Source organism: Hirundo rustica, chromosome 9 (genome assembly GCF_015227805.2).
Source record: "Hirundo rustica isolate bHirRus1 chromosome 9, bHirRus1.pri.v3, whole genome shotgun sequence".
In the NCBI taxonomy this organism is placed as follows: Eukaryota; Metazoa; Chordata; class Aves; order Passeriformes; family Hirundinidae; genus Hirundo; species Hirundo rustica.
This window is the reverse complement of record NC_053458.1, coordinates 18,604,081-18,624,690: the sequence shown is the minus strand read 5'-3', so window position 1 is coordinate 18,624,690 and position 20,610 is coordinate 18,604,081. Positions and strand designations below refer to the sequence as shown.

The 20,610-nt window shown below is 39.1% G+C and overlaps 1 protein-coding gene across 3 annotated transcripts in view; it reads left to right on the top strand.

Annotated features, from left to right (window-relative positions):
• Positions 1–12,246, top strand: part of PLPPR5 (phospholipid phosphatase related 5) — a 79,154-nt gene extending 66,908 nt beyond the window's left edge. For all 3 annotated transcript variants that reach the window (XM_040073615.2, XM_040073613.2, XM_040073614.2), the window contains 3 exons: positions 19–195; positions 1,816–1,935; positions 10,041–12,246. In XM_040073615.2, the coding sequence (XP_039929549.1) occupies positions 19–195; positions 1,816–1,935; positions 10,041–10,073 (330 nt within the window). In that variant the 3' untranslated portion in view covers positions 10,074–12,246. The remainder of the gene's footprint in view (positions 1–18; positions 196–1,815; positions 1,936–10,040) is intronic.
• Positions 12,247–20,610: the final 8,364 nt, after the last annotated feature.

Sequence of the window (20,610 nt, the reverse complement as noted above, 5' to 3'; positions counted from 1 at the left end):
TACCTTTTTAATTTTCAGATGTATATCACCAACACAGTGAAAGCCAGAGGAACAAGGCTTGCAAAACCTGTTCTGTGTTTGGGTTTAATGTGCTTGGCCTTCCTTACTGGAATCAACAGAGTAGCAGAGTATCGAAACCACTGGTCAGATGTAATAGCAGGATTTGTAATTGGAATATCTATAGCAGTATTTTTGGTAAGTGTGTGTCTGTGTCACTTCTGTTTGAAAAAAATCAATGTATAAGTTTGTATCTGTAAAAAAGCCTTCAGATAACTACATAACAAAAGACATGTTTCTTAGGTTTTTTAATTAGTCATGAGTTTCCTTAGTAATATTTGCATATACTCAGAAATGCAAAGTCAAGAAAGGACTGATCCAGTTATCTCTTTTGACTTCAATATAAACCAGATTGTAGCATTTCAAACAGTAATTTTTGCAGCGAGGCCTACTTGCAGGAAGTATATATTCCTCAAAATAACACATAGTTATTATTTAATATATAAAGTATTAAATTTGATATAATGGTACCCACACCGATCAGAGAATAGGTAGCATTTGTTTTTCTGGCTTTACAGTAACACTAATGAATTTATTTCATAGCGAATCAGATTTGTGTTGAAATTTCATATTATTCTGTATCAAAAAATCTTTGTTTAGCCTTTTCCTTTTCTGGAGCTGTGTTCCAATACCAGACAGTTAATTGCAGTTGCCAATGACTACTGTCTGTGTCATAAAACTATTTCTAATCTATTAATCACCTTCACCAATATCTGCAGTGCAAGACTGTAGAATAGAGCAGTCACTGCTGTGTAATGCCTGTAGGTTTGTCTGCCTGGCAGCTTGTAATAATACTAAATACACCTTTGAATTTTTTTCCCCATGAAAACACTTTGAGCCTGACTCTTGGATCACAGGGTCTTGGTCTCAAGATCCTGGATCTGAAAGCATGGCTTGGCTGAGAGCCCTCCCAGGGATGGCTGCGGTGGGGGTTTTCACTCCTCTAGACATGCAATGGTAGCTGCAAGTCTCCTTTAAAATATGTATCCTTGCATTCCCAAACATTCTCTTCCACATTAGGTGTCCAGGAGTTACATTTGGTTATTCACATTTAAGTTTTCCATTCTATTCATGCCCCTAAATTAATAAAAGAGAACAGAATAGAGAGGAAATCTGTCCCAGCATTTTTTCTCATATTTTGTCATGTATAAACTCCTTTAAGTAGCATGACATCAAATTTAGTTGTGTTTTGAAGAAAATGCAGTTGGCAAATGTTGCTGCTTAGCTGAGCGTTGGAATTAGTAGAAGCACAAACTGTTAGACATCACATTTCTAAGTCACTGTGTGAGAATCTGCTGCTCTGAGCAGATTTGAAGTTGCATTCAGACTTGGGCATGATCCTTGCCTTGTTATTCCCTTTATTACTCTTCATTTGAGAAAGTGTTTGCAGATCAAAACTGAGATGGCACTGGCCTTCCCAGGAAGTTTAAAGTTAATGCCCTGTGATGCTGCAAAACATCTCTTTGTGACATTGATAATAATTGGTGTTCTATTATGCAGCTTCAGTAATGGATTTTCTTTCAGATAAGAGGTTTTTTTGGTTCTCAAATGGTGCATGTACCCATAAGTTGGTAGGAAGTCTTTTGTCTTGAAATATTAAGGATGTTCTGTAAAACATGAACTTCACATTTCCGTGTTTCTATTGTAAAGCTGTGACTAAAGCTAGTGTCATTTTTGCCTAATGATAATTGTCAGGATCAAAGCTTGAAAAAGTGAGTTGTTTCTTTGGTATTCTGTTTATCTTCTAATCCTCTCTAGGTTGTTTGTGTGGTAAATAACTTCAGAGGACGTCAGCCAGAACATGAACATTCTCATCTGGATAACCTGACCCAGATGCCCATGATCAGCATACCCAGAGTAGAAAGCCCTTTAGAAAAGGTAATGTCTGACTTTTTAAAAAACAATTAATGAAACGTAGCTTTCGTGGAAGGACGATCACAAACTGTTCTGACAAGAGTGCCAAGGTAATCAGATTTAAAATAAAGAAACGTGTTGGTGAAGGAGAAAGAAGGAAAGAATTTAATTCAGTGACATCCCTTGTGAGGCTCTTCATGTTGTCATTTCACTGCCGTAGCTGTTGCTAAGCCCATGGAGTCAGGCTGAGTAGATCTGAGGCCCTCTTCCCTTGTGTTCCTCAAGTAAATGTGATTAATACTCTGCCTGATAGTCCACAGAGTGTAGAAAGTTCTTAGAACGCTTAGAATGCAAGTCTGGCCCGAGGGGCTTTCCAGTTCATATACAAGTGGCATTTGTCCTATTTGTTTTTGGTAGCCTGGTGTAGAGCATGGGATGCAGTCCCTCTACATCAGCTGTGGGGCTTCTGGCATGAGACACGTGCTAGCCCCAGGGCAGGGCACCCACCTGGAAGGGAGAGTAGCAATGGGCCATACAGTACACACATACACTAACCCTGTGATCTCTTCTCAGAGCACAAGGGATTTTAGACTACGGCGCACTAGGGAGAGTCTCCTTGGTATGCCAAGACTTTTTCCTTAAGTATTTGCTTAAGTATTAATGGAATCTATTTTAGTTTACTGTCATAAGAATTTATATTTTTGAAGATGATGTTGTACTATGTGTTAGGTAAGACTGACTAATTTTATGAGCAAAAAAAAACTGAAATAGAAAGTATAACAAAATACAGAAAATATTTTAGACATTTTTACCAAGGGGAACTTTGAACTAGTAATGCAAAGTTTAAAGGAAGTTTTACTTTTTCTAATGACTTTATATGTCATTATTCATTAAAATCTGTTGAGTTATCCCCATATTTGAAGATAGTAAACAATTCTATTCTACACTGGGTAGGGCACCAAAAATATTTTTCTATGGTATTCTTTTAACTACAGATTAATTCTGATAATTTTTTTTTTCATATTAAACAGAAGAAAGGTTTTCAACCACTTCTCAATCTGTCTTATCACGTAAAAGTAGTGAAGTTGTCCTTTAGTAAGAATTACTGCTAGTCCTGGCTTTTTTATTCCTTTCCTTGAAGGGAAAGAAGATTTCTTTTCAGAATAGCCTAACATGGATTTTTTGAACCAAATATGTCTAAGTTACTTCCACTGATATCTTGTCGTATGGAGGTCAGGGTCTCATTTGCTTGAACAAGCATTTAGATGATGAATGTGTATCTTCAAAATAATCCATTCAGTAAACTTTCTGTAAAATGTCAAAACAAAACAAGCTGTCAGCTGGCCTGGAACATACCACATTAATAAGAGCATGTTTTATTTATGTGTTAGGCTCTCATGCAATAGAAGCATTTTTTTTTGGCTCAAAAGCCATCATAGGTAATAATACATATTCTGTGGATATCGAAATTTAATTAATTTTTTTTTCTGGGGAGAAAGACTTCATGTTAACTTCATGTTTCTACCTGGTTTGAGAACTTCTCACTCATGATCAGCAATGTTCTTTTCCTGAGACTTTGCCTAGTTTGAGATGCTGTGGGGAAAGCTATGAGAGTGTGGAAGGATGGTGGCAGGAATAACGTCTGCTCTGCTTGAGGATCATAACCACTGCCATTTGTGAACTGCCCAGGACTCTGTGATCTGGATGAGCTTCTTTCCTTCTGAACCCATATTCTTGTGGCAGTAGATGGTAGCTGTTTGCTGTCATGCAAATTCTCTCTAGGTAATAAAACTGGGGACTGGCCACAAAGTGATACCACTTACGGAGATCCCATTTTATGGGTTCACCTTTGTCAGTGTTGCAAAGCCTTTCTCCTTTTCAGACAGAGAGGATGGGATGCAAGGACAGTAAGGTGAAGACTTTGCTAATTGCTTGGAAATGCTTTCTTCCGTTTCCACTTCCAGAAAGTTTAAAATTGAATTAGCAAATAATTGATGAAGAAGTTACTTACATGTGAGTGCTTTAGGTTTTGAGTTTCTCTGGATATTTTTATCTTTTTTTAAATCTAATTTATTTTTTTTGTTTAATCTAAAGTTTTAGATAGAAGACAAACCCTATTAAATAAAAGTCATTAAGAATAATACTTCAGGGAACTAAGGTCTAAATTAAGTTAACTAATCTCAATTAACTACCTTTGCTACAAGAATTCTTGAATTAGTCTTTTTTTTAAACTCCCTTATTATTTTACGTAATTTGTGCTCCAGTGGAGAGAGAATGATGCTAAATAATTTGTGTGCTATTTGCATCTTTCTTCTTTAGACACATGAGTTACTTTTCACTACGTTTCAGTTAGTACTGTTCCAGTTCAATATTCTGAATGCACATGGATTTTGCTTATTTTTTGCATAGATACATTTTGCTTATTTTAAAACTGTTTTTCCTTATTTTCAGTCTGTCATCCCCTGTGCCAATATTAAAGACAGGTTACTGTCAGTAATAGCTACTGGGAGTAGCACAGATCCTAACTGTCTGAAGCTATCAAAGGCTAAGGCAGTGCAAGTGTGAAGCAATGCAACTCTGTGACTGGTACTGAAAAATAATAACTATATAGGTATCTGGGAGCAAGCACTTAAAAACCCCTGCCCTAAAGAAGGGCTTCATTAGAAATGCCTGCCAGATAGGACCCCACTCACTGCTATTTGGTAATAAATTCAGTACATGGTGCATTGTACAGACCTGGAAGCATATTACTTCGCTGTTTCCAGATCTGTTACTTGGTATTCCAGTGCTTTCTCCACGGAGAACAACTGCTCCTGACATGTTCAACGTGCTGCCACTGTCTGAGTTCTGGTGGAGGTCTAGCTACGTCTGAAGTGCGCTTAAATAGGCATAAGTTCTTGTAATACTCCAGATTGAGCTGCTGCTGCTTAGAGACAAGGTTAGCTTACTCTTTGCATGACACTTCTGTTTCATTGTGGTGCATGCAGATGATTTATGCAGACAAATAAAGCTGTAGGTGCAGTGTCTCCTTGAGAGAACCTTCCCAGAGCCTGCTCAGCAGTGCAGACTTTGTGCTTTTACATTAACTATAATCATCTTCAGAGTTAATGAAAAGAATGAAAGCCAAGAAACCTCATCACTCACCCATCTGCTTCTTATTCTCTTCTGTCTCTGACCTCCTTTATTGTGTTCAAGACAATTGGTGTTTCAGTCAGCTGGCAGTCTCCTACAGAGAGGAAGCTGTCATCCTACCAGTCAAGATTAGAGAGTCCTGTTCTTTTGCAAGAAATACTGAGACATGGAGATATTCTGGACAGTACCTGAAAGGGTTTGAAGGTTCAGCTTCATGAAAGTGCAGTTACAAACTGTTTCCTGTTTCAGGGGAGACTGACATAATTTCCTGCAGGAGTCACCTGAAATTGGCCAGGGCTTACAGAAGTCTCCTATCCATCATGTAGTAGCTTATGATTCTGCTAGTCTTATTTATTTTTTATAAGTATTCTAGCTCTGAAAGAATCAAATACAACATGGAACATTTCAGACTAATGGAGGCAGTAGATAGAATACTGAGATAGAGGGTTTCAGAAGGAAGTTTGGGTTAGGAGATTCACCACGGTTCATCTCCTGTGAGATGAGGTAATTACTGTGTGTGATTATCAGTGCTTTCTGTAGCTATTCAGTGTTTGTTATTTGCACAGTGGGTTCTTGGCAGTGCTCTGTTTGACAGCTAAAACTGCATTTATTCCCCGGAGTTTTTACTTGGCATTCCTTCATACTGCTGCTTCTGTCAGCAGTGTCCAAACCTTCCCAAATAGTCACTGTTCCTTGTTACGATGAAGTTTCTTTCTCCCCTGTAGGACTGGCTATCCAGCATGACTGAACTCAAAGGAGGAAGATTAGGTGCTCTCTCTTTCTGCCATTTCCAATATTTAATGGCCATAAGTGTTCGGAATTCCTCTTGCAATATGTGACATTCTTGTTATCCGTCATATCAGTTTTAGTGACTATCAGGGTCAACTGTCTCAGAAATCTTTTTGAGTTTGACACAGCAATTATTGTTCTATCATGTATGTGTAAGGTACTGATGGTGATAAAGCATTCTAGCAATAGTAAGTGTAGATATTGCAGTGAATTTTGCTAGTATTTTTAAGACTGGGGAAGCTTTTCTCTTCAGATTTTTTTTTTTTCTGTTTACTTCATCTTGATTACTCACGAGGCACAGAATACCTTCTTCACAATGTCAGAAAATTTTAATTCTCTGTGTTACTGCTTTTTTCTTGAACTTAAGCATGTTGGTACCAAGTCTTCAATTGTTTTGTCCAAAAGCATCCTTAGGTGTCCGTACTTGTTTCTGCAGGGTGATCTGATGAGAGCCCATGTGCTTACCAGGGCAATCAGCTTATAGGCAGTTTGGGCCGATTGTTTTCTCTTGATAGTACAGTCTATAAAGGAGATACAATACAACCTTGCTTCACACTCACACACCACAAACGCATACCTAGGAGAGTCAGCTCATAAAAAATCATAAGCAGTTTTGTTTCAATGTCAAATACTTGAATTTGTATTCATGTCCTACCCTTCTGCTTAAATGCTTCTGGGGGATCGTACAAGAATTATTTCTGACTGAATGCAAACGGTGATCCCTACATCTAATGCTCAGATAAACCAATACTTAAACATGGGAAGTGGAACAATATATTCAGTGTGACCTCCTCAAACGTACGTATTGTAGGTGTTACAGAACCGAGGCGTTAGGCACAGTCCAGAAGACGCTTTGCAAGGAGCCTCCCCCCGCACGCGCACCCTCAGGCGGTTCTGGCTGTCGAGCCCCTGCTCCAAGGCAGTAACGTTATGGGCGCAGGAGCGCACCTTCCGTGCGGGGCTGCGCGGGCACTTCCACCTCTCATTTCTCCAGCGAGAGCAGAAAATACACTCTGCTGACTCAGAGTTGTACGATAACATTATTATTATTATTGTTTGATCAATTATCATTTGCCTAAAGTACCACAGCGGTATTTTTCTATTTTACAAACTCTACTGTGGGAAAAAATTACGATTTTATGAATTCCTGTTTGCAAAAATGGAAAAATCTTCTTTTGATGATGATGACTGTTTTTGAATGTTTCTAAGTGTTTTGATAAAAAGAAAGCAAAAAAAGGAAAAAAACCTAAAAATATTTAATATATATAATGAAAACTGCAAATCAGAAAAAAGTTTAATATATTTTTCAATGCTTTGACATTATAGCATTGCTTATCAACAGAAATTAATTAAAATTTAATTTACAGGTGTGGATTATTTCCCCCAGCAACCTGCACTCAAGGCTTAGCCTTTGGCTTTCCTTTTTTGTTAGTGGTGTGAGAGCACAGTTACGATGCATGCTTTGCTCAACAGCCTGGTAGTGTCCTCCTGGAATGGATGCTACAATGCTGGTCTGCCTGCCTGTGAGACCACTGCCATTGAGCAGACCCTCAGCGTTTCTGTTTCTTTTGAGAACTTTAGGGAAAATAATTTCCCATGGAGTTGGAGAAGCTGAAGTCTTGTGCATGGTTTTTTGCTTGTCTTCTTGCATCTGTGTGAATCTGTTTGCTGACAGTAGTTAGTATCTCACTCTGACCCTTGTCACAGCAAATCTAAGCAGAAGTAAAAGAGTTGAAATGTAGTTCTTCCAGAGGGATGCTGTTTGATTGGGGTTTTTTCTGCAGAGTCTCAGCAAGGCTTGTTTGTAGTTTTGCCTGAGACGATAGCATGCAAAAACACAAGTAACCAGACAGTTGCATGAATGTGTATCAGTGATTCTTGCCATCAGCAAGTGATTAATTTTGACCTAGTTATGCATCACCCTGCCAAGTCCACTGGAAATGAATTGACAGGCCTTCAGTAGGGTCCAAATCGATGGGTCAATGATCAGCAGCTTAGCAGCTCTCTTTGAGGGCTTATTGAAGAAGAAGGATTTTCTTCTGTGTTATTATATCCCATGCTCTGCTTGTCTTCCCAGGTTGGTGGCCTGCTCATTTTGGAAGTATAGCTGGCAGGAGTGTGAACCACATTCTCCTTTCCCTAAATAATCGTTATCCACTCTTGAATTAATGCCATATGAAAGAGCATTTGGTTCTCTGCATCACAGACAAATATGTGTTGCTTAGAGACAGGGATAGCATGTAGCAGGACTTGAAAGAATTGATTAAAATAAAGAGGAATTCTTTCTTTTCCCTCCAATTCCTCATTTTTAGACCATCTTATGAAAAAAAAAGTGAATAATTTTAGACTGAGGATAGTTTAGGTTGACAGGATGACTTTTGAGGTCTAAATAAAGAAAATAAAGTAAATACTATGAGGAACATGTCATTATAGCCTCACATCAACTCCAGAGTTGTTGAGTTTGCCCTCTGCATCATCTTCTGTGTACTCAAAACAGAAGATGGTGAGCTAAACAAGATGCTTGGAGTTGATTTTTTTTTCTAATTAGGAAGTCCAATTTTGCATTTCTTCTGCCGAATAAAAATCTGCAAGCAATAGCATTTGTCACTATTTTTTACTGAAAACCTTTTCATATAAAATTGCATTCATTTTTTTTTTTTTCCCCCTAATGATTTTTTAAACATCTAGCTATGGTTTAATAATCGTTGTTTATTTAAAATACATAAATTCCATTTTGGGGAAGAATATATGTAGATGCTTGCTGTTAAATAGTGTTCTTTTATGAAAGCTGTCATAAAATACAGCAAGAACATTGCCAGAGCTAAAATGCATATTGTAGGGGAGGTGGAAGTGAGGTTCTCCCCCTGGACACAGTACAGTTACGGCACAGTGAGAGTGGGAGCAAAGCCGCCAGCCTGGCTTGGACATGGGGGCATAAAGGGCAGCTCTCCAATCAAAGTATTTCTAATTTCCTCTCTCTAATGTGAAAAGATTTTCTCCCCTGCTCAGACTGACAGACAAATATTCAGGCAGTTTAAAGAAGAACTGAGAAATAGAAACTTACATGGTGGGCATTGTTTCACTCCAGCACTTTTTATGCTGTGTGATGAGATTTTCGGAAGGATTTCCCTTAAGCAAAATATGGGAGGTCACACTCTCCCCAGGTTATCTACATCCCCCTCCTCTTCAGGTCACATCTCCTCTCTTCTGAGTTTAAATCTGCCCTTGGAGGCAAAGTGATGAGAAAAATATGCAGTGCTTTGCTTGGTGTTTTACCCTCTGTGCATTTCTGTGTTTGGGAACAAACACATGGCTTGATATCGAGGTTCCCTTTACTAATTTCACAATTGCGTGTTTTGTACAAAATGGTGGCTGTCAAAGGCACTGTGTGCCAAAGGGAAGTAACGCTTTCTCTGGATCCTGCACATCACTGTGTGGTTTGCCTTCCTCTTCAGATGTCTGCAGAGTCACTTGCTTAGGTTCAAGTATGAAAAAGTAGCCAAGCTCTTTGGGGTGCTGCAGGGCTTTAGAGTTGCACATAGAATGTTCATGTTCCAGTACACATCTCAGTGTTGCTAAGAATTGTCCCATTGAGGGAAAAAGGAAGATGTTCTTAGATTGTAACTGGACACTGGTAATTCTAAAAAAAAAAAAAAAAAAAAATTTGAATAGGAGTTCTTAACTGCCAAATGCCACTTGATTTTAAGCATTGTGATACTTGATTCAGTGCCATTGAGCTCATGGCGAAAAAATAATCTTAAAAAAATTAATATTAAAATTGTATTTACACTGAAATAGAGTATTATTATCTGTCAGAAACTGTCGTTTTAATTTCTAGGAATTTTGTTTTCAATTATGAATAACATAGCAATAAAAGTACAGTTAACTCAATTATTCACATGTAATTTAAAATTAAACTTAATTTAAAACAAACTTAAACCATCTAAAATTAAAGTGTATTACTTACTTAATACGTAATTACTTTGTCCAGCGTACTTCCCTATCCAGTCTTTCAGCATTTAAGAATTGCTGTGGGAGTGAGTGAGGGCACTGCAGTGAAAACCAGTTTTATTTACACCATCCTGCAATAGTCTCCAAGTACCAGGCTGCCCTTCAAGCACAGGAGGCAAAAGTTTTCTCAGTGGTGACTACTTTTAATCTGTGTGGTTTTGTGGTTTTTATCTGTTTGTTTTTCCTTTAACTCGTAGAACCACATCACGGCCTTTGCAGAAGTCACATGATGTTGACGCTGATGTATATTCACTCCATTGGACTTCATCCCTTTTCACAGCCCACACATGATATTTGCAGTGTATCAAAAATAAGAAATTTTTAGAAGTCCTATTTCTGACTTGATTTTTACATCACTAAAATGATACCAACATTTTGAAGAATTCTTAAATATTAGAACGTCACTTTACTTTCTAGCAAAAATATTAACTGTTTACTTTTATGATGGAATGGGACAAACTGAGCACTAATTATCTGACATCACCCTCTATTTTGGCTTCTCCTTGTTTTCAATGGTTCATGTACCTATTCCAACAGTACTTTGTATTTTGATTTAACTTTGATTTTTAAAATCTAGATTTTTAATTCAGCATGAACTTGTTTCCATTTGAGGCAATTTCTGTGTATAAAAACTAGCAAATATTATGTTCTGTATGAAAATGCTGTTTGCACATTGTATTACGCTGTATTCCCTGTAAGATATCATTCAAACAGTATGTTATATGTAAGACTGGTGCTTCTGCTTTTGAAGAGAAAAAAAAATGCCAATTTTTACTGTAATAAGTATTGTATCATAATTAAAAGTTTATTTATTTGGATATTTTCCTGACATAACTGTAGTTGAATTGTTGTTTTGTAGTTCTTGAATGTCTTGGATGACATATATGTATCTAGGTTAAAAGAAATGAGAATAATATAGAAAGTTTGATCTTTGATATATTCTTTATTACTAATAACATCCCATGAAAGGTTAAGGGCTCTGTTCTTAGCTTAGCATATCTGATGGGAAGCCGTGCTATTCATAAATCATTTAAACAAATTATTCATGGCAGCCTGCATCTTCTCATGATTATTGTACTCCCTTGATACTATGCTGGGAGAATGGGTGCTAAGATAAGAAGAGGGTCACCAGCTTAGCGAGAAAAGTTCTTTTTAGTTTCTACTCTCCATTTTCATGGAAAACTCATGGAAAAACCAAAATGGCTCAAATATTTTTTTTTTTTCAGCCTAAGTGACCAGGACAGGCAGACTTTCTCTCTACAAAGCTTTTTATCTCTGTGTTTGAGGCTCATGTTCTTAAAAACAAGGAAAAAAAAATCCTCTGCCAATCTGCGTGGTGTTGATGAATTGATTTTTCTTCGATGTCAGCTAATGTTACCATATCTCTGTTATTGCTGTAAATATTCAGATTAAGCCTCCCCGTTGGAAGAGTCTTGCTGACTATTCATAGTGAAGTTGTCCTATAAAAAATGAGCACCAAATGCATCTGAACATTATAAATACTGAAGACGTTCTCAACATCTGCCAGAAAGTTTCCCTCTGGCAAGAGCTGATAAAATACTAGCACTATAGAAACATTGAGAATACTATTGGTCAGTGCAGGCTGTTGAGCATTTTAGGCCTTAAACTTTCCAGAGTTCAGTGTATTTCCTGTGCATTAATCATTGTTAGAGTATGTTTGAAACACAAGGATGTAGAATCAGGTATATTTTTTCTATGATGAATTTTAATGCATTCTCACGTAGTCATCAGGTAATGCATGCTTTTAATTTTTGTTTTAAGCTCTGCTTTCACTAAAATACAACTACCTAAAGAGCGCTTGGCAAACAGGGCAAGGCCAAGTCATCTCTGAGTGCAATAGAGCATATGCCACGAAGTCATTGTGCTAAGCTGAGAATTAAGAGATTGAAGAAATATATCTGTGGGGAGAAAAAAACCTAGAATAGAGTCCTTAGCTACAACTAGGTTACTTAGATGATTGAAAATCCACCTTTATTAGACTATCAACTGTGTTTACAAAATTGTAGTAGATCCAAAGTTTGTATCACCGTGTTAAGCTCACTTACCCTGCTCTTAGTCTAGCTAGTTAGGTTCCAAGGTACTAATGATTTCTCTGTGTGCAGATTTAAATGAAATCTTCACTCACTTTTGCATGGTAGCAAATCTGCATTTTTTATATCTGATTTATAAGATTACCAAGAAATTCTTTTATGTTAAAAGAGATGACTCTTTTTCAGTGTACTGTACATCATCAGCTTGTAACTGGTCTCTTTCTCAGGATCTTTCCCAGTCAAATATTTGGGTTAAATTTATCATACTATCTCTGTGAACCAGCAGTGAGAAAACAAAAAGAGAGACACTCTGCTGTATAATGTATTTTTAAATAAAATAATTTTTCATTCATATGTAGTGTAATTTTTTTAGATGTCTGCTTTAAATACATTTTGGTTGATAGTGTGCATATAATGAAATTGTGATTTTATCTGAATTGCGTTTGGTAACATATTTTCTCAATTAACCAGGAATCCCCACAGTTAATGACCTTCCCTTAGAAGTTACAGTTAATGACCTTAGAGGTGGTTCTGGTGAACTTGAAAAGCATGAGAGGAAGAGCTGTATTGCAGAGTCCACAGCCTGTTGGGGAAGGACTCTCCCCAGAATGCGGACCAGCCGAGCTCCAGACTCTGCTTTGACTGATTTTTGGAAGTGGCAAGAATTTGCCCTCCCACGTCTGTAACTCTCCACTGCCCTGAAGTTTGGGCTTTACCTCTTCCATTCTGGACTCAAAAAAGCTTTGAGTGGGAATAGTTTGCGAAAACAAAAGTAAGTTGGTGCTTTTTTTACTAAAATGGCTTTTTGGTGGTTGCTTTTAAAAAAATCTCCTGATGAGCAGGCATCGTTCCTCATTCAGGGAATATTCTGGTACAGAGTGGTTTCTACTGAAAACAGTGTGGTTGAACCATTTCAGTGGTTCTGAATGCAGCTGATTTTATTATTTTTGTGGATCTTTTCCATGTCTACTTCAGTGAAACAGCTCTGCTCTATTTATAAATGAGATGTTTGAGAAGCATCCCTAATGTTATATGCTGCTGTGTTCCTAAAAATGGAATTTCTAAGGCATATGGGGACACCAGCTGGGCTCCTATCCATACCATTTTAGATTTTCTTATATGGATTCTGCTGTTCGTTTATACCGGAGCTGCATAAGACATACGGTGATAGCATCCGGGCTCACATTTCTTCAGCTTTTAAAAATGTTAATTTAAACAATATATATTAGAAGAGAGTGATGGTATTTTTTAGCTGCAATTTTCTTTGCTGTTTGCTGTTGCCTTCTAATTTTGTTGCTGCCCAAGATCACAGTAAGTGCAGTAGTCCATTTGCACATTATGTTAGCAGGGAGCTTTTTATACTCTTCTGAAGTCCAATTTTGGTATTTCTGAGGCTTGCCATCAGAAAGCAGAGTGCATTACATTTTAGGAGCAGATAAACAGATTCTGCTTCGGTCAAATACATCCCTGGCCATCTGTGTAGCCTTGGCCTTGGGGACACTCAGGAGCATTTGCAGGCAGAAGGGTAAGCAGACCTCCAGACCTCTCAGCCCTGCAGCACCTCTCTCCAGGCATATTCAGGAGGATTTTTACCCAGCTCTGCCTCTCACAGCTGCCTCAACCCCAGCATACCAGATTTTCCTGCTGTACACCAGCATGAAAGTTTTTTTCTCCCCTCAAGCACCTCTGAGAGCCTGGACAGATCATGAAGTGCACTATGAGCATGAATGCAGCTGGAGCCGGCAGCTGCCAGGTTTTCACTTGGACAAAGGGAAAGCTATAGGAGGACCTAGTATGGCTTCAGCTTTTGGCCTTCTCCACTTTTTAGCCCTTTTGGTTTTCAGGGATTTCCACAAAGGAAAGCAAAGCAAATACTTACACTCTCTCTGCCACTTGAATTTCTGCCACATGCTTAGGGTCATGAAAGCTTTACACTTCTGTTGATCACTAGGGACTTTCCAGTATAACACAATGTTGCCTTTTTGTCATTCTCTTCTTTGTGAAAATGGCTGATAAAGCTTTTTAGAATTTCCAGGTTTGACCTGATGTTCAGGGAAGAAGATACTGTGAACATCCCAGAAAGACTCCTGCCAGGGTGGGAATTGAAGCCCTCAAGCCTGGTTTTTGCTCAGCACTTGCCGAGTTGCCAGACCAAGGTATGACTCTAACAGATTTGTTGCTCACACTAAGCTGCCTGTATTTGCTTCATCATGAAGCCTCAGTCACCTTCCAACAAAGAGGATTAGGTACTTGGTTCCATGGTCATTACTGGAGCTTGTTCTTTCTCTGTAGAGAATCCTAGGAAGTGCAGCATATTCCTGCATGAAACTTGCCCCCTGTATGTGTTGATGCTCTCCTAGTCAAGCTGGAGGTGAGCAAGGTGTCATTAAGCCATCCAAGGTGCTTAGCTTCCACTTGCCAATAACCATCCCAGGATCCAGGCATTTGGTGGTTGCTGTAGCTGGAAGCACTGTGACCGGCCTGTGCCTGGGCTCCAGCTGCACGTTTTCTGAGAGCTGACATCCAGTTCTCTGCCTGTCGGTCGTGTCCTTGAACTCAACTTCTTCCCTTCCACTTGTCAGCTCTTGATACTACGTTCTGCTGTGAGATGTGATATTCACGAGACATAAGGGGAGCATGGCTGTGTTCTTCAGCAGACCATTTTTGATACCCTTTTATGCCTTCTACTCTGGTCTTTTGTCACTAGCTGTGTAACACATTTGGAAGTAGGTTAATCTAATTTAATTAGGATAATTTAATTCTGAACAAAAGTTTACACCCAGAGGTTTTATCTGATTTTAACTAACCCATAACAAATCTCTAGCTAATTCAGATAAACCATACTGAATTGTCCCCTGTGTGGACAAGTCCCAAGCAATTTTTTTTTTTTTCCCCCAGAGTAGGTCTGCTGTTTTGCTATCTTCCCCTAGTGACTACAGCCAGAACAGTGTGCAGCAGTCAGCTTCCCGAAGAATTACTGAATCCATCCTCTAAAATAGGTCTGCAAAAGCCCCAGTAAAGAACTTGAGTCCCCAAAACCAAATTCTTGGCATTAGTGTTCTTATCTGACAATGTTCACAGCAAAATAAATACACAAAAATAAGAAACCAAATTCTTTTTCTGACAAATTTCTTCCTACGTGCCAGAGTTAAACCTAAATACATACATTCTGCAGGTACAGGGAACTTGTCTTGGTGGCAATCTTTAATGTGGTTCTGAATGAAAGATCCTTAAGCTGTGAATTCCTAGGATTGCTCTGAAGTAGGCAAGTAATCCTGAAAAAGGGGAGTGAACATGTCTACAACTGTAAAAGACAAACTAGAGGGATGGCATTTCTATGTTTTTGAAATACCACAGTAGAAGAAATGCTACTTTTAGTCTGCTGTTTCTGCTAAGGAATCATCTGCTGTTTCATATTTTTTTGCTACTGTAGCTTAAGGAAAAGCAGCTACTGTTCCTTCCTTAGCAACCTCTATTTATAAAGTAGCAACTGACAAAGATATTCTATTCAGATATTCTAAAAATAAGTCTGATGTGATGAGAATAATATGGTTATTTAGCAAAACAAAAGAAAATGCCCTCTCCTTTTCTTTGAAGAGGGGACTGGTAGCTAATCCTAGTAGGACACAACAGGAAGAGATAAGACCCTTGCCTTTTGGCAACAGTTTACAATGTTATCAAGATAAGATGATAGATCTTCTTTGAGACTGACACCTTTTTTTCTTTTTTTTTTTTTTTTGGTCTCATGAGAATTTAGAGGAAACATTTTAAGGATGTTGGCTTGGATCATATAATCTTACAAAGAAATGAATGCCATTGGTTTTGTATTATGTATATTTTGTGGAGTCGCTCTCAGAGGCAGTGAGCACCAGCCCAGTAGAGGAGGAATAGAAGGACTAAACAAACTATTTCTTGTCAGTTGGAGGGTGAGAGATTTCCCACGCTGTGTCTTTTCAGGAAAGAAACCAAATGAGTAGGGAGGCTTGATATCAGCTGATTATGTGACAGAACTCGGTTATCCTGGTCTCCTCTGGGAATGCTACCTGCTTATAGTGTATATATTTCATTCAATTAACATTTTGCTTAGAGGAACAAATAATTGTGAGATGTTTGATCCACAGTTCTCTGTGAGATTAAGAGAAGTTGCTATTCCCATGCCATTGGGGGTTATGCTGCTGCTTTTCTTTTCTGCCTGATGACCTGGCTTCCCTGCATGTTGAAGGTAAAAGGCTGTATACTGCATATTAATAAAATTGACTTTTTCTTCAGGATTCTGGTGACCTGCATATAGAGCTTAAGAAAATCTTTCTCATGGATGTAATTTCTTTTGAAGTTTAGTACTGTAAACTCACTTCTACCTGTATACTGCTATAAACCTGAAACTAAAAGCTTCTTATAGTTGAGGGGAAGAGTCACCTCTACAGGCTCAATGGAAGAGCTACAAATCTTAAGCATTGTGGTAGAAGATATCACAGGAGTTTGCTCACCTAGCAGTCTCTTTATGACTTGGTTGATCACAAGTGTTTTGATTTTCAATGTCCCGCTCACTGCACTGTGGTTGTGGTTTCTATTGGAAGGAAGATAGTTGAGACGAATACATATTGACACAAAAGAGAACAGTACTATGGCTTTCTTCTTCATCCTCATTAGCTTTTAGTGTACCTGCATTATTGCCTTTTGCTATATGGCTCTGCACCCAGTCTTCACTTTCTGACTCCTCTTCTGATGTTGGGTTTGTTCCCCAGCATTCAGGTGGTTTTAGAGTCTTTTCTGGCCTCTGCAAAGCTCTGAGCCAAACTGAAGGAAGAGACAGAGTCTTCAGGTTTAGATTTTTCAAGGTTGCATGCTTCGTTTATTGTTTCTTATCTTACAGTTTTCTCAGTGTCCAACAAGATGTTTGCCGCGGCTTGGACTTCTGACGACTCCCCCCGAACTGGGGCTGTCCTTATCTTTTATACTAATTGCTACGTATTCTTTATTTACTATTTCTTACCAATGTCTATCACTAATACTAAAAAGGTCATCTCTACTCTGACCCAATCCTCACTAACTACTTTGTGCCCGCGTCACTGCTGAAATGGAGTGAGGCAAGAAGGATGAAGAAGAAGGAGACAACGCCCCAAATTCTCCATCTTGCCCCCATTCACTTCAATGCTAGAAATATAAATTTACTGTTTTTTCACCCTGTGATATACTAAACTACAATCTTTCACACTCGTGTGGCCTGCAATGCTTCCTGCAGTGCAGGAAGTCTTTCCCATGGACTGAGATCAAAGCCAGTGTCTCTCTGAGCTCTGGGCTGGGGTCCCAGACCCCCCTGCCCAGGTCTCTGACCCTTCAGGGCAGCCAAAGGAATGCCCTGGACTCCAACATTCTGACATTTGTATTTCTCAGTAGATGTCACGTACTGCTGTGTCACGTTGTGTAATAACCAGCAAGTGGATTGGACCTTGACCTTTGCCAACATAAAATGGCTTTTTTGGATGCAGGTATGAATATAAAAATAGAAAAATGTGGTACCAGTTATTTTAATTGGAGGAGAGCAACAGCAGAAAATGAGATTGTTTCAGAAGAATAATGAAGGGTGATGATGAAAATTTGATAACAAATGTGTGTGAGATAATTTCAGCTGAACTCTGAATAAAAGTGAGATTTCAAAGGATACAACTCACAATGACCTTATAGACAGTGAATAAGAGTGTCGCACGCAGCTGCTAGAGCAAATAGATCATACTAAATTGATTCATGATGTTGTAGAACCCACAGGGAGTGGTCTGACAGTTAGGTTTATAGGCACAAATATGGCCTGTATTTGTGACGACTCAAAAACTAATGGGAAAGCCAGGATGTTCAGGGCTTTGTATCATACCTTCTGCAGTATACCAGGAGAGAAAATTGGTCAAGAAAAGCCTGTATAGTGCTCTTGTTGATTCTGGTTTGTTTAACTCGAGGTGGGAGTTGGGGAGGGGGATGCTGGCTTTGTATCTTACTATCACTTGCAAATTGGACCGCCACATTGTATCCTCCTGCTTTAAGAGACAACCATACCCCACCCTGATCTGGTTTGAGTTAGACCTTAGATGCAGGCCACCTGCTGCACATCCAGTTGTACCTCCTCTCCTGCACATCTTTCCTCTGCTCTTGCCATTACTCCAGCCTGTGCTCGCAGAGCAGCAACAAAGAGAGCTTTTGCATTAGCTTTGAGGAGGACGTGGTAGAGCTGCACCTTCCCCTGTCACTGCTGATCTGTAGCCTGAGCTGAGATACACAGCTGTGCTTCCTCCTACGGGGGTACAAGGATAGCAAATGTCTTCAGCAGGACAGCAGGCTGTGGGGAGCCATGGCATGGTCTTAGCTGCTGATGAGTGTTTGCACATTTGTGTTGTTAGACTGGTATCGTTCTTCCTTACAGACTTGGTGGTTGCAAGAGGCCACAAGCTCACGTAGTCAGTGGTTAGCACTAGAGAATGGGAAGGCTCTTTCACCTGCCAGATGGAGACTAGAATTATGATGAGAATTTATCAGCTGTGGCTCCCAGAAACTTTCAGATATCTTGGCATAGCTCTTTTCCAGGGTAGTATGTTATCAGAATAGGCTTTCAGTTTTCCTTATTCCTTGAGTATGAGATAGATGTGTATCCATTTGCTGTAACAGATGACATCTTGTTTTTTATATGCCAGTTTCTTGTTCTTGATTAGTTTTTAAACTTATTCACTCTTCCATGTTGGTTTTTTATTGCTCTTATTTCCAGATGGCAGCATACATTAACCTGACATCAGACATTTTCCATTTCCCTTCGATGCCATTTCTCTCTGCTGAGCTTTACACTTCAGCAGTGTTTAAGCATTTCATCTTCCTCATGGCTTGATGTTGGTTTGCACTTTATAATTTCTTAGAATATATGATAGACAGATACATTTCTTCTCTTTGCACTTTTCAATACCCAGGCTCCCGGCTCCCTGCGGCAACGGTGGAACTGAAATTCTGCCAGGTGCTGGATTGTCGGTTGTAAGTGCTGGTTTTGGTGCAGAGGTACAGGCAGGGACAAATGTGACACTTTCCAACAGCAGGGAGAGATGTTCTGGCCTGGCCTCCAGTCTCCTCATGGCTCTTGGATTTCATTGCTGAGCACAGTATTTGCAAACCTGGAACAGTGGCTATAACACAGGGAGGCTCCCGCCAGTCCATGAACATGAAGGACTAGCCAGGATATATGCACATCTTTTATTCTGTTGAAGGCTTAAAACTGAGATTTTTGTGAAAGGGGGAAGGCATGAAAATGAAATTAATGAATTTATTAAATTAAAAAGAAGCAAGAAATCTATCTAAATATTTATAAGAGATATTTAGATATTAAGATCCTGAAGGGGAGAAGTTGCTTACTGAATCCTGATTCCAGCTGGGAGAGTGTTAATTTTCTTCCTGGTAACTGTGTTTTGGATTTAGTATGAGAATACTGCTGGTGACACGCTGATTTAGTTGTTGCTAAGTAGTGCTTGCTCTAAACGAAGGCTTTTTCAGTTTCCCGTGCTCTGCCAGCAAACAGGTGCACAAGAGGCTGGGAGGGAGCACAGCCGGTACAGCTGACCCGAGCTGCCCAGGGGGATATTCCACACCACAGAATGTCATCATCAGTAAATAAACTGGGGGGAGTTGGCCAAGAGCTGCTGATCACTGCTTGGGGATGGGCTGGGCATCGGTGCAACTGTGGTGAACAATTCTATTGTGTGTCATTTGTGTTTCTTTTGGTTCAGTCCTCTCTTTTTTCATCTCCATTCTTGTCGTTATTATGTGTGTTTGGGGTTTGGCGGGGGGAGGTGGTGTTTGGTTTTTTTAGGGCTTTTTACTTAATAATTAAGTTGTTCTTATCTCAGCCCACAGTTTTTACCTTTTTCTGATTCTCCTCCCCACCTCACTGGGAAAGACAGAGTGGGTGAGTGGGTCTGTGGTACTCAGTTGATGGCTGAATTACACATGATAAGCACATCAGATGAAAAATTACCAAAACAAATCTCTGCCAAAAAGGGAACTTTCCAAATATTTTACTGAAGAAATAATGGAAACTCAGAAAAATGCAAATAGATTTCTGCCTTTTCTGTGAGACTAAGCCTTTTGCTGTGCCATTCTATGCAGGAAATTGCAGTATATTATCAGTGTACAAAAGTATAAATTGACTGTATTTATAGATTATAGTTATGTAACAGGGGTTTGTTTTATGACCTGCTGTTCCCTGAATGGAGCTCATCATGAACACTATGAGCAATCAAGTGGAGTTTTGCTGAATACAGGTTTGCAGGCAGGACTTCCTGATATTAGCTAGATAAAAAAACAGCTTAACAGCTGGGGGTGGTGACTACTGAATCCATCATTCCCTTGCCACATACCCATGCTCCTGCAAAAAGATAGAACCAAATCACTCAATTTATGATCTGACCAGTAGGAATTTTGACTGTTGATAATAGCATTACAGTTTCTAATTACAGCAGTGATTAGAGGCTTCTAGACAATGAAACTCACAATTTGGGTGCTGTTTGACTTTACCTACAAGAGTTCTGGTGTTTCTTGCTGCTCATTTATTTCTAGAGACATCTAGAAGAAAGATCTGTCAGGCAGAGAGTGCGGGAACATAAGGAAAAAGTTCTACAGCCATGTGAGTGCATTTTGAGTAATAACATAGGGCTCCATTTATTGGATAAGGTACTCAGCTTTATAGGAC